This window comes from Sinocyclocheilus anshuiensis, unplaced genomic scaffold, assembly GCF_001515605.1.
Source record: "Sinocyclocheilus anshuiensis isolate Anshui unplaced genomic scaffold, SAMN03320099.WGS_v1.1 scaffold421, whole genome shotgun sequence".
NCBI classification, from domain to species: domain Eukaryota; kingdom Metazoa; phylum Chordata; class Actinopteri; order Cypriniformes; family Cyprinidae; genus Sinocyclocheilus; species Sinocyclocheilus anshuiensis.
The window spans coordinates 145,808-160,325 of record NW_015540859.1 but is presented as its reverse complement, the minus strand read 5'-3'; the positions used below and the strand labels follow the sequence as shown (position 1 = coordinate 160,325).

The window sequence follows — 14,518 nt, the reverse complement described above, 5'->3', positions numbered from 1 at the left end:
CAGCAGGAAAAGCACTGACAATCTGTTCTTATAAAGACTGAACTCTGTGAGACTGCTTTACAATTTACTTCAATAGGCCTATATTTCATAGTGAAAAACTGAAACAGCCTGCAGTCAAAAATAAATAAATTAATACAAAATAAAAAACAATTCAGATGCTCAGTTAAGTTTAAAAGGTGAAACAAAGCACAAGTACAGAGATTTCACATGCAGCTGAAATCCCAGTGAGCTGCCAACCAGACTAGCAATTTTGGACATCACAGGCAGGTTTGAGTCAGTCATCACAGGTGAGTGAACAGCGATGGTGCCCAAAAATACTGATGATTTTCAAACATTCAGCTCAACAGAGTAAGTGTGACGTTGTTACACCTGGTTTCTCTTATGATCGGATGAGCTCGGTACATTTGATCATAGAAACTGACACACATCAAATTAACACACATCACATAAATGGCACGACTGAGCACAGATTAATTATCTTATTTGAAAAACAAAATATTTGTGGGTTTTAAACACACCTCACATGCACTGAGAGAAAACCAGCTCATCGTTACAGGAAAATGTGTACAAGTCAATATAACGTAAAACAAACCACACATATCAGTGATTATTGTTGTGTAGTCACACATACTGTATATTGGTGTGTCAGGTCTAATGTTTGGGTATCTTGTATACATTCACAAATCAGGGTTGTTATGTATAATTTCTGTATATTCACAACCATATAAAGGTGCTATGTCCATTGTTTATATATTTGGTATATATTCACAGTCAGTGTGTCACCTCTGTTGTTTATGAATTCTGCATTTATATTCACAGACGTAACAGTGTATCATTCCTATTGTTTATGTGTCACGTCTGTAGTTTATTAATATATATATATATATATATATATATATATATATATGGGTGCCATGTCTGATGTGTGCGAGTTAACACCGAAAAAATAAACAACAGACATGTAATTTGTCAATGGTATATATAAATACATTTACACATAACAAGCTGTCAGGTCTGCTGCTTATATATTCACAGACATATAGGTGTATCATGTCTTATGTATATATTTGGTATATTTAATCACACATATCAGTCTGTCATGTCTTCTGTTTATATATTTTGCACATATATTGACACATAACAGGCTGTCAGGTCTGCTGTTGATGTAGCACGATAAGCTAGCTAACGCTAATCATTCAATCCATACATTATCGATCACAAATGGAGCAAAACGCACATTACAGCCCTGTTTCGGCCATTTGAACATCTCCGTGGCATTCAAACCCCCGAAACAACTGATTTTATAAGCATAGACTCGCGCTGTAGGGAATATGTCTGTGAATGTTTCAGTCCTGTCAGAGTCCCACTCACCTAACAGCGCGCGCAGATGCTTCAGACGCGTGAAAACATCCTTCTTTGGGTCCAGAACTTTCTGTGTAGATTTCTTGACGTCTCCATAACCCCTTCGAGTGAACATTCCGCTGTAAAAGGCGATTCTGTAGCCGCTTTTACCTTCCTTTCACCATTCAGACCTGTGTGTCTCTTGTGGGTATGTGTGAAGAACAGCAGCTGCCTGACTGACTGAGCGACGGAGCGCAGGGCGCCAGATCCGCTGAAAAAAGCCCCCCCGTGAGGCCAGCGTGCCAGATTTAGACCGCTGTCATATTTTGCTCTCGCCTAATTAAGCTGATGATACTGACTAACCTAAAAGCTCTCACACAAAATACAAAAGGAACAATTACTTTGTTTATTCAATTAATTTTATTAAATTATTTTCAGGCTTCGTGCAATCAGATGGCCATGCCTTGACAAAATAATAATAATAATAATAAAATAGACGAAAAAATTAACACATCTTGTATGCATTCAGTAGGTCATGATGTACAGTAATGCATTAGAATACATCATTAGGATAAAGAGTACACTGAGATGCATTGACAATATATTTTATAGGTACACAAACACATATAGGGTGTTTGGAAATATGGCAACATGTACACCGATGTGGGTGTGTAAATACGGAAGCACACCGACAGATACACCAATTATTATTAGTAGTAGTAGTAGTAGTAGTATTAGCATTAGCATTATTATTTTTAAAAATTGACATTTTACACTTTGAATTAAAAAAAATCAACCATTTAAACATTTCCTATATTTGCCTAGTTTCAGAAAATGTAGCTATAGGTATTAATATTACCTAATATTATGTGCTATGCCATTGTTTTTTGTATATTTCAATTTCTTTCATGATACAAGCTAGCTATGACTACATCCCGCCGTACGTCATGACGTAACCCAGGGCTTCAGGTGTAGCAGGTGTACCTGTAGTGATAGATTATTCTGGCGCGCCACCTGGTGTTTGATTTTAACATTGCCTGCTGCTATTACTGCGCATACGCACAGTAACACTTCTGAGTTGCTTTACTCATGATTCACTCATGACGCTTTCGGCGTCCTATAAAAAGACCAAAATAGAACTTTGTACAAGACAAACAAATCATTTATAGGTTGATTAACAGACTGTATGTATGGATGTATTAGTTCAGCTAGTTTTTAGTTATTCTATAGCCAGAGGTAATTCATTTAAGTGTTTTTTTTTAGTGCCAGTAATATTTCTATTATTGATGTAATAATTATTAGAACTCATGGGGTTATCATTTAATAGTTCCATTAATAACATTTTAAATGTCTTCATTTTCCATCGTAACCTATACCAGTCAAAAGTTTGGAATAATTATGATTTTTGTTTTAATGTTTATAAAAGAAGTCTCTTATATAATCACAAAGACTGCATTTATTTGATCAAAGATAAAGTAAAACAGTAATATTGAAATAGTGAAATATTATTACAATTTAAATCATTTCTTTCTATATTAATATATGTTCAAATGTAATGTCCTGTGATGCAAAGCTGAATTTGTCTGCATCATTACTCCAGTCTTCACCAGCGTCACATGATCTGTCACAAATCCTGCTAATAAATATGAAAAATATGAAGAAGCACAACTGTTTTCAACATGGATAACAACCAGAAATGTTTATTGAGCAGCATATCAGCATATAGAATGATTTTATTTTAAATTATTTATTAGTTACTTAATATTGTAATAATATTTCACCATATTACGGCTTGAAATGCAGTCTTGCTGAGCATAAGAGACTTCTTCAAAAGCATCAAAAGATCTGAATTATTCAAACATTTGACCATTTAGTCTTATGGAATTTATACTCTATTGCTATTAAAATGATTAAAATATTGTAATTATTAACAAATTTAAATATAGGCCTATATATACATTCATAGAATTATACTGTGTGATTCAGATGTATCGCTTCGATTAGAATGTTACGAAAGAGAAGAGTTAGAATATTAAAATAAATGTTATTTTAATTTACCAGTCAATATTTAATTATTTCACTTAATTGTCAAAATGCATGACTAGAACAATGGTCTATTTTTTAATTTATTAGTTATTATACAGAAAAAAATAAAACAAATAAAGTAATATATATTCAACCACAGAATGCCATGGCTGAGCAATTATGGCAAGTTATGTAATGAGCATATGTCACACACACACACAAAGCTGTCCTGCGCTGTGTGTGTGTGTGTGTGTGTGTGTGTGTGTGTGTGTGTACCTGTTTTTCTATTCTGGTGGGGACTTAAACCTGAATACACACAGACTCATGGGGACTCGTGTCACGGTGGGGACCTAAATTGTGGTCCCCACGGGTACAAAAGCTTATAAATCATACAGAATGTTGTTTTTGTGATTTATGAGGACACAAATTTGTATAATGACATGGGTATGACATAGGTATTACAACAGAAGGTGATTTATGAGGACATTTGAGTGTCCCCATATTTCAAAAGGCTTATAAATCATTCAGAATGAGTTTTTTTGAAAATCTAAAAATGCAGAAAGTTTCCTGTAAGGGGTAGGTTTAGGTGTAGGGTTGGTGTAGGGCAATAGGAAATATGGTTTGTACAGTATAAAAACCATAACGCCTAAGGAATATCCCCACAAAAACAAACCTGTGTGTGTTGACTGCTGAAGGTCGTCGGGTCAGAGCAGATCTTTCTCTACTGCTGCTGCACAATATCAGCTGCCAATCACTTCAGCTGGACACTGACACCTCACAGTACGGCTGAAACACCTCCTGCAGTGGAACTCAGCTAAAGGTTGCACTGTGCCATGTTAAGATCCTGTCATATTAATTGACTTGAAACCAATATTACGATATTACAAAACATTATTAAATCCTTATAAATACAGTTTTGGTCTCTGTAGGCTATTTAATCCATATTTGATCCATAAATGTAGGCTACTGTAAAATTGGAAATATATTTTATTGCCCCAGAATACATTTTAAACATATTTTAGTATATGAAAGTTGAAACAAAATATATTATACATTTCTAAACATATTTCATTGAGGTTGTATGTGTTCTGTAATGTCTTGTTTGGTACTTCATTTAAAACTAAAAGTTTAAGTGGGGGAAATGAATTGTTAGATGTCCGATAATCTGCATTGAAAAAAAACAAACAGACAGCAGATGGCGTCTTTGAGCAACCTGACTGAAAAAAAAACAAGAGAAAAAAAAAGAAATACTTAAATAAATAAATACGTTTTTTTAGAACTGCAGATTAACAATTGCTGCCTGCTGTTGAGTTTTCATGCTCAGTCACAGATTTCTGTTTAACCTGTTTTACACCTGTTGCCAAAATACGTGAGGCTATTTATGTATTTTACATTTATATGTATGCATTTAGCAGACGCTTTTAATAATAATAATAATAATAATAATAACAGCAACAATAAAAGAAAGAAAGGAAGAAGAAAAATGGCAAAATCGCAGAATGCATTAAAAGTAGTATCTGTAAATTTCTTCGTAACATGCGTAACACATACAGTAAGTGCACACACTGAAATGTTTAAGATGACTTGCAGGATGTCTGAAAAATGAGGCCACAGGGTGGCGAGATGACTCCATGAAAAAACCCTCCGCTTCAGCTTTACAAAACACATTAATGGAAGGCTTGAAAGCAATTGTCTCTACTAAATTCACATGAAGAGCTTGCAAATACTTGACTTTTCTCTTTGTGTGGTTATGTTTTCTCCTTGATGTGATTCAAAGTGTCATTAAAAGTAAACGTATCCGATTAAGATTAAAGGAGAGAGAGGCCCATATTATTCCTAAATATGTTCTGCTTGTAAAATAACACCGTAAATGCATCTTCACACACAATAGCACATCCATGAATAGCACCCGTGAAACTGGATTCTTGCGTGAAGAAATAGCCTAAAGTAAATGCGTGTCGGTGATGCTGATTGCCTTTAGTCCTACACCTTTATCTGTGGAATAACCCGTAACTGCAGCGAGCACGCTCTTATTTCAACTCCAGGAAAACTAGATGCATTATTCATTACTATAAAACATTCTCTGGAGTTCTTCAGGTCAGTTATTAAGATAAAGCCAGTCAAAGCATATGGAAACACCTTTAGTAGTACTAGTAGTAGTAGTAATAATAAAATAATGTGCAATAGAAAAAAAATCTCAGGGAAAACAATTGCATATAATATGAATGTAGTGAAGTGACGTGACATGTGGCCAAGTATGGTGACCCATACTCGGAATTAGTGCTCTGCATTTATCCCATCCAAAGTGCACACACACAGCAGTGAACACACACCCGTAGCAGTGGGCAGCCATTTTTTGCTGCGGCGCCCAGGGAGCAGTTGGGGGTTCGGTGCCTTGCTCAAGGGCACCTCAGTGGTGGTATTGAAGGTGGGAGAGAGCGCTGTACATTCACTCCCCCCACCTACAATCCCTGCCGGTACGAGACTCGAACCCGCAACCTTTGGGTTACGAGTCCGACTCTCTAACCATTAGGCCACGACTTTCCCACTATTGAGGCTGTATAAACTTTTCACGATAATCTTTCCTTCCTATTTTGTCAGGCGTCCATTTGTCCTACAGGGGGCGCTTTAAAGTACGTTTCTTTTCTAAGAACAGCTGCAATAAGGTGCACTTACAAAGACATTTAAGTTGTGTTTCAGTTTCATACAGTCCTAACACGTTGAACATCTTGAAATGTAAACTATATACTAATACATCAATAAAGGTAAATATTTGTGCTATCTACATGTGTTGTCAAATTTTAAAGGATGCGCTTCTGTTTATTAGCATTAGTTCAACATATAGGAAGGCTAAAACATATATTGTAAACTAAAACTACAATTCAAATAAAATATTTAAATGCATTAATTAGGACTTTGATTAAAAATTCACTGTGTCCACTTATAAAACCATGCACACGGTTAATAAAAAAAAAACAAACAAAAAAAACTCTCCCAAAACACAAGATGTATCTGAGCAGATAATCTACTGTGAAATTAATAAGCATTAGAGAAGGGAATTCTTGTAAGGGAGGGAAGGTGTTTTAGGCTGAATGCATGGCGGGGTCTCTGTGTTGAATGTGTAATAAAGACTACACAGCAAAGAGAGCTTCAGGTTTTCTTACTCTATAATCTGATTCCAATTACATTTGTCATCAGACACTTACGAATGAAGATAGTAGATGTGTAATCCAAACATCTCGGTCATAATTGAGTTCGGTTAAATGTAACATTACCTGCCCTGTGACCATGGCTTTTAATGTTTAAACTCGCGGATGGACACGGTTTGAACTGTACATCAGTTAAACTGGGAAATAATTTCTCTCTTCATTTATTCATCTCAGAAAATAACAGACTAGGAACAGCGCGTTTCAAATAGTAGTATTCAGCTGACAAACAGATAGTAGTTTTCAACAAGACTGCTTGAAATTCAGTGTCCTTCAACATGTGGCAGTTATCAGTCAAAAGAGAGACTGTTCTCATGTTTTCATTTTCTCTATTGTGTGTTTTTAACAACTCAACATGTGACTGTGCTGGAAACTCGCTGATTTGATCCCAGTTCACTGAAGGCACACCAGCGTTATTACATTTTAAATTAAAACTGTACCACCACCAACAACAATAATAATACATTTACTATTTTAAATTAAATAATTTTAAACCAACACACACACATACACACACACACAATTTTGTATAATATAATATAATGTAACAATATAGTATCATATAATATAATATAATTTTCATCAACATTCATCATTTTCATTTAATTGATGTACTAAAATAACTAAAGCTACAATACAAATGAATGAAAAAAACTATAGGGACATATTTTAAAAAAATTAAAAATATATAAATTTATTACATAAAAAATGTAACTCAAATAAAAAATAAAAAGAAATCCCAACATAACACGGGGGCACAAAAACAACTTCAGTGAATTTGTCAATATGCCAAACACATCCTAATAATATCTGAATGCATGCTGTTAATTAATAAACATATACATAAGAGAGACATAAACCAGAAATCAGTAGTTCTGATTTGCCATGAAATCTAGCCTTGAAGGCGTCAGAGTGATTCCTGTTTCATCATCATTGCTCTGGTGCCATCTTGAATTTGTAACACAATCACTTCCCACCACCTCTTCAACCCCCATATCCTCCATACCGTTCCTCCAGCACTGATTGGTGCTTTGGCAGTTTGAATACTAATGCTCACTGTGTCCATCTGACCCATGCGCGAATGAGATGACGATGGCTTCAGCAGCTGAGAACAGAGCAGTTATTTCCAGCACGTCCACCATCAGTATTTACAATCCATGAGCAGCATATATTTGTAAGAATGCTAAATAAATGTTATTTCCTCCTCCACTCTTAAAAATAAAGGTTCTTTATTAGCACCAGTGGTTCCATGAAGAACCTTTAAAGTCCATGGAATTTTTCCACTACACAAAAGGTTCTTAATATTATTCAAATGTTCCTCACAGTAAGAAAAAAGATGGTGTTCGATGAAAGGATCGTTGGGGATCCAGAAATGGTTTTTGGAACCTCGTAACCTTGAAAGAATTTGGGAATTGGAAGTTTGGGTTTCAGAATGTCCACCGTAACAAAATATTAAACATGTCCATGTGAAGGTGCGAAGTTTTTGATTTTGACTTTTTTTCCCACAAAGATTTAAAGAAATGAACACAAAGATGACTGAGAGCACTGTAAGAGTCGCACGACCTCCATTTTCATCATTGTCAAGGGCATGAATGAGAATTACTGAGTTGATTACAGCACTCTGCTTTATTATTAAAAGAATTAACAAATGCCAAAAGTGAACTTGTCTACTATTTCAGAGAAAATTGCAGAGGGGGAAAAAAATACACTTCTTTGTTTAATCAGAATATGCTCATCAGAAAAGAATATTCCAAATGATGTGAAGCGTGTAAAACTTATTTTCAAAATAAAGCGTCAAGGAATGTAAACCTTAATTGGAAGATTATGCGAATGCAAAAATGATCACTAATTTGCGCCATTTATCGCTTTCATTAGATTACTTTGTTTCATTGTGCAACATCGTTATCCAATATGGCCTCTCATATTTTCTTGGTCCAAGTCACCAAAAACCTAAAGATTTAAGTGGCTCTTTAGGGACCTATTTAGATGGCTAAGAACAACAGTCTTTTCAGACTCAGATTAACCTTGTTAGCCCAGTAAGTTTTACTGCTAGATTTTAAGGGATTGTTTTCAAACTTGTAGCCACAGGGGTGTGAAATAACAAGCACCAGTGGGATTTCACACAAGCCATCATCACACAAACACACACACACACCCAGGCAGTCCTCTGCAACGCCAGCTTTTTGAACCGGCTTAGCTTCTCTCGGTAAAAACCCAGTCACTTCAGTGAATTATTTCTTTATGTTGACTGAAAATGCTAGAGAGCTCAGCATCATCATTATCTTTCCTTTCCTCCTTGCCTCCGACTGAGCTCTGCGATCGACCTCCTTTTTTTAGGTTTGTTTTATTAGTATCTTCTTGTCGGTGAAAGGCACGGTTTATCACCGCTATCGGCGGACGGCCATGAAGACAAAGGGCCTCTTTTCTGATGCGCCGACAGAAAATCGATAGCTGCTTTCCCATGGACGGCTAATTAACGAAGCACTTGTGTCATGTTGGTTCACAGGAAGTGGCTTTATGTCAGACAATCGTATCGGTTTCAATGCACGAGACACTGAACTACAGATTAAAGTGTCGAGAGGTGAGAAGTAAATACACATGTGCGTGCGCACGTACGAGATAATACATTTATGTCCTCGGTTTTGGACCGCAAAGTTCTCTAGCTGAAGATTCAGCGGTTGACGTGGGGGAAAAAAAAAAGAACCGTTGGAAATGACCAATCCGGTACACACCGCCGAGAGCGACACTTGCGAATTTCCAGTGCGGACAAGGTGGCAGTACAAACGCTTGACAGATGGCAGGGAATAAAAGGGCTTCTCGTGACAATCTTTCAGCAAATGTCAGCCTTTCATGGTGTTGAGAAGGCCCATTTCATATCTATTACAGCAGGCTTTCCATGACCGATATTTCAGATTTTAGTGCTCGCCGTGCCGCAAATCCTCTGCCAATCTTCCCCATAAGAATCTTTGCCAGCTCCCCCCGACGCATTCTTCCCCTCTGTACCTCCCTCGCTCTCGTCTTTGATGTGACAGAACAAACCACGACCTATTAGGATTAAGGCTTTGAAAAGATCTTTGATGCTGCTCAAGGTTCCTTTAAACGGGCAAACTGACAATATGAGCTGTGTGGAGGCAGGCTTGAATGAGGAGATTGGCTGTCCGCGGCAGCACCTCCGTTCCCCCACCTTCGTTCTCAACCCCTCGCAACACCCCTGAACCCTGCAAAAAAGAGAGAGAGAGAGAGAGTCTCGTGCAGCCAAAACCTGGTGAAAGACGCCTACAAATGTGTATTTTGCTGTGGGTTTTGTATTGCGCTACTGCTAGCGGTGTCTGTTGCAGAGGACTTGGCTCGGTGCCCTTGCCATATCTGAACTATTGCCCGGAATCAAAGGAAAACAATAGCTCATTTTATTTTCTATCCCCCCAACCCCACCCCCACCTTCTTTTTATTCCTAAGGACACATAAGCAACGTCAAAGGCAGCAGCAGACTGCAGAGCCGAGGATATGTGAAGGACAGGGATAAATGCGGTGCCACGTTATTCAAAAGAAACGAGCTATGGAAAAAAGAAACCCTTTTTAAAAGAAGAGGGGGGAGAAACCCTCAGTCAATCTTCTATCGCTAAATTGAATTTGAAATGCATCAATGAGGGCTCCTCTATTTCCTCCAAACATAACGGCCCAGTGTTTTGACAGTTGTAGAGACTAGTGGGGAAAATCCTGCTAAAGATGCACGACTCCTCACGCCAGCTCCAACTCAATGCACAGGACGTAGAAACCGCAGTTTCACAATGAATTGTTAGGTCACACTTTATTTTAAGGTCCAGTTATCGCTATTAACAAACCATTAACTACGACCTTTGCCTCAATAAACTCTGATTTTGCTGCTTATTAATAGTTAGTAAGGTAGTTGTTAGGTTTAGGTATTGGGTATGATTAGGGATGTAGAATATGGTGATGCAGAATATGTGCTTTATAAGTATTAATAAACAGCCAATATGCTATTAATAGGCATGCTAAAGCAACTAGCTAATAGTGAGAATTGGTTACTATTGACATTAGCTAGACATCTACAGTACGGTTGTTGCAAGCTCATTGCGTCACTGCATTCGAGCAAGAATCTGTATTTGATCTCTCAGTAATAATATACCAAAGTCATACTCGTTCCAAGTCTTTTTGTAAGAATATCTAAAACGAGATCTGTAGGGAGGAGAACAGCTAAAAATGCTGAGCCACAGAACCTGATTCCCGATTAATGAGACCGATGACTGCTAGCAGACGGCATTACAGAGCAGTTCTTTTCTTTCAAATAGCCTGCCTCTGTAGTTTAGTTTTGACCTTATCTTCATAACCTTATTGACCTTATCTCTCTAGCTCTGCATTTCAATTCTTAACATTGCTTGAAAGCCTCTTGGGTCTAAAAGAGAGGTTACTGATCTTCTTTGAAGAAGAGCCTCAAGTTTCCTCTCTAATTTGGAAATTGCATTTTTTTTTTTTTTATATCATCTTAGATTAACCTACAGCCTCTTAACTAAGATTAGATTCACAATTTATTTGTTTTAAAGCTTGTGTGCAAGATTATACCAAATATGAAACTACTATTGATTTATTAGTTTAGTTTTTTATTATTATTGTTTAAGTCATTTCATAATTTAGTTGATGTTAGAGGTTCAGAGAAATTTTATCTATCTATCTATCTATCTATCTATCTATCTATCTATCTATCTATCTATCTATCTATCTATCTATCGATTTGTCAATCGCTGCATTTTGTGGTCAAATATTTTTATAAAAAGCTGCTAAACTGTATAACTGACTGTTGAGCTCCCATGTATCCTTCTATGGTTTCTTTCTTCTCACATAAAAAGGAAAAGTTTAAACCCAAATCAATATTCCAAGTAGCCATACGTATAACGTTGCCATGGAATGCTGCAGCCCCACGTCTGCCTATGGCTTTCATACGACATTAATAACAAAGAGCATGTTTCAGCGCCTTATGGATTACCTAATTAGATAATGAACAAAAAGCTAGATTTAGGCTTCTGTGTGATAAGAAGGCTGATCATTGTGAACAATGTACCAAACCGGTGGTTTTATTCCTTCTGGAGATTCAGCGCAAGGAGAAGCAGCAAGCCTTGACCAGGCATTGTTTCTGTTTAGTGGCGCCGTCAGAGAACTAGAGAGGCATGTTTGTTTTTAGGCCCCATCTAAAAGACCCAGTGGTGCATTTTGTTAGTCCCAAACAAACAGCAGCCCCGCGTTACTGGCTTGCGATCCCCATCCTTCAGCCATGAATGACCATTAAACAATAACAAAGTTCACGTTCCAAGGTTTGGAGTAGCACTGGTTGGCCGCAGATGACTTTTGTGCATAGCTCCATTAAAATCCCTGGGTGAAAATCCATAATCCATAGACACAGGCGTGGGCATATACTGCCAAATTCCCTCCTCTTCAGCCTGTGTCAATTTTCAGCTCCTTTTAACACGAGATTGCTTGCATAAAGTGGGTTCTTATGCCATTGTTCAACTAATCATATCCTCTTCTGTAATTTCATTAGATGTGAAAAGATGAGATAGCTACCATTAATCTCTTATTGCTTCATCTAAAATTAAAATAGAGCCAAAAAAGAAAAAGCTCACGAGAGAACGGGGAATCAATTTGTCATAGTTAGTACATTCACTTGAAAGGAAACATTAATTTGTGCCATTATCTGTCTGAAATCCCATTAAAACTGGGTTAATGTGGTAGCAGCAAATTTCAACATTGTCAGATCGCTTCTTCATTGATATCCCATGAATGTGTTTCTTTGCGATTCATTTATTTAGGGTTGCAGTATGTTAATCTGATTTTGTTGATAACATCAGGTCAGAGTACTCTGGCAAAATGAAGAGCCACCGAGCACGCTCTGTTTCTAAATGGAACATACAGGATAAAAAAAAAAAATGAATAAACAGTATTTATCATATATGTGAATATATTTAAAGTCATATTGGAACAAATGTCTGGGATGTAGTCCTTTAAGATTGTGTGGGTGCAATATTCCACGATTACACATCTTGGTCATGGAACACTTCATCTATACTCAAAGCATTATTGATTAATAAGCGCTGTCTGACAGAATTACTTCTGATGGTTTATCAATTCTTTGGTATTTTTTATTTATTTATATTAGTCATGTATTATATATAATATATAAGGTATTTAGTTTACACTTATATTTTGATTGTCCACTTTAGACAGTCTACTTTCTCTATTAGCTCTGCATTCTCTAGTAACTTTGCTACTTCATGTCAGCTAACTCTCATTAGAGAATTAGTAGACTCTTAGGTTATAGGGTTAGCAGAATAAACTGTCAATCACTTGCAAAGAATGTCTGCTGGGGACCTTCAAAATAAAGTGTTAGCAGATATTAAGCAGACAGTCTACTAATACTCTAATGACTGCTAGTTGGCATGGAGTTATTTAGTTACTTATTCTTAGCAGAATGTCTAAAGTGGACTATCAAAAAAACAAAAAAAAGTGGGTCACTTTATTTTAAGGTCCAATTCTCGCTTTTAACAAACCATTAACTATGACTTTTGACTCAATAAACTCCTAATTTGTTGCTTATTAATAGTTAGTAAGGTAGTTGTTAGGTTTAGGTATTGGGTATGATTTAGAAGTACTAATAAACAGCCAATATATTAATAATAGGCAAGCTAATAAGCAACTAGTTAAAAGTGAGAATTGGTCCCTGTACTGAAGTGTTACCAAAAAGTGTTACAGAATTACAATTATAAAGTTGTACCATATGTATTTCAGATGTGGAAAGAGAATAATGAAAACTTGCCAGAATGTCTTACACCAGGGGTGTCAAACTTAATTCCTGGAGGGCCACAGCCCTGCAGAGTTCAGCTCCAACCCTAAAGTGAGTGAGTGACGTGACGTGACATGTGGCTCTGCATTTAACCCATCCTTAGTGCACACACACAGCAGTGATCAGTGCCTTTCTCAAGGGCACCTCAGGCGTGGTATTGAAGGTGGGAGAGAGCGCTGTACATTCACTCCCCCCACCTACAATGCCTGCCGGACCCGAGACTCGAACTCGCAACCGTTGGGTTACGAGTCTGACTCTCTGACCATTAGAGGCCACGACTTCCCAAATAAACACACCTGATCCAGCTAATCACGTCCTTCAGGCTTATTTGAAAAATACATGGTTTGTGTGTTGGAGCAGGGTTGGAACTAAACTCTGCAGGGCTGTCGAACTGAGTTTGACACCCCTGTCTTACACCATCTACTCATTCTTGCTGATCCTTCTGGTCATACTTTAGTGTGGGGACCAATTCTCACTATTAACTAACTATTAAAACCAGTCATAAGTAGCACGGGTATATTTGTAGCAATAGCCAACAATACACTGTATGGGTAAAATTACTGATTTTTCTTTTATGCCAAAAATCATTAGGATATGAAGTAAAGACTATGTTCCATGAAGACATTTTGTAAATTTCCTAGCGTAAATATATCAAAACTTAATTTTTTATTAGTAATATGCATTGCTATTCCAGATATTCAAATAGTTATATCCTAACAAACCATATATCAACGCTTATTTATTCAGCTTTCAGATGATGTATAAATCTCAATTTGACCCTTATGACTGGTTTTGTGGTCCAGGGTCACAAATATGGTCATGCAGAACAAGGCATTAATATGTGCTTTAGAAGCACTAATAAACAGCCAATATGCTAGTAATATTCACGCTAAAATTCATGCTGGTCCCTAAGTGTTACCATTCTTCAGTAAACTGTAAAGGAAGTCATTTTTATTTTGAGAATGATCACCAGACACATCCAAAAGCAATCCTGGAGCATGATCTCACAATTTTTGCAAAAAGAATTTGGAGATGTTGTGTCATGTTACTCCACAGTGGTGTTATGGTCAAGAAAGAATACAAACAGATCTGA

At 36.9% G+C, this 14,518-nt stretch overlaps 1 protein-coding gene and 1 long non-coding RNA gene across 2 annotated transcripts in view; both read right to left on the bottom strand.

The window, feature by feature from the left end:
• Nucleotides 1–1,600, bottom strand: part of LOC107687934 (ral GTPase-activating protein subunit alpha-2-like) — a 202,091-nt gene extending 200,491 nt beyond the window's left edge. Inside the window, exon 1 of the mRNA XM_016485423.1 lies at nt 1,372–1,600. Within this exon, the coding sequence (XP_016340909.1) occupies nt 1,372–1,477 (106 nt within the window). The 5' untranslated portion in view covers nt 1,478–1,600. The remainder of the gene's footprint in view (nt 1–1,371) is intronic.
• Nucleotides 1,601–5,734: 4,134 nt separating this feature from the next.
• LOC107687952 (uncharacterized) lies at nt 5,735–13,645 on the bottom strand. Its single transcript, XR_001634187.1, has 2 exons — nt 13,570–13,645; nt 5,735–5,775 (listed from the first exon to the last, which is right to left on the bottom strand). It is a non-coding gene; the product is annotated as an uncharacterized LOC107687952 (long non-coding RNA).
• Nucleotides 13,646–14,518: the final 873 nt, after the last annotated feature.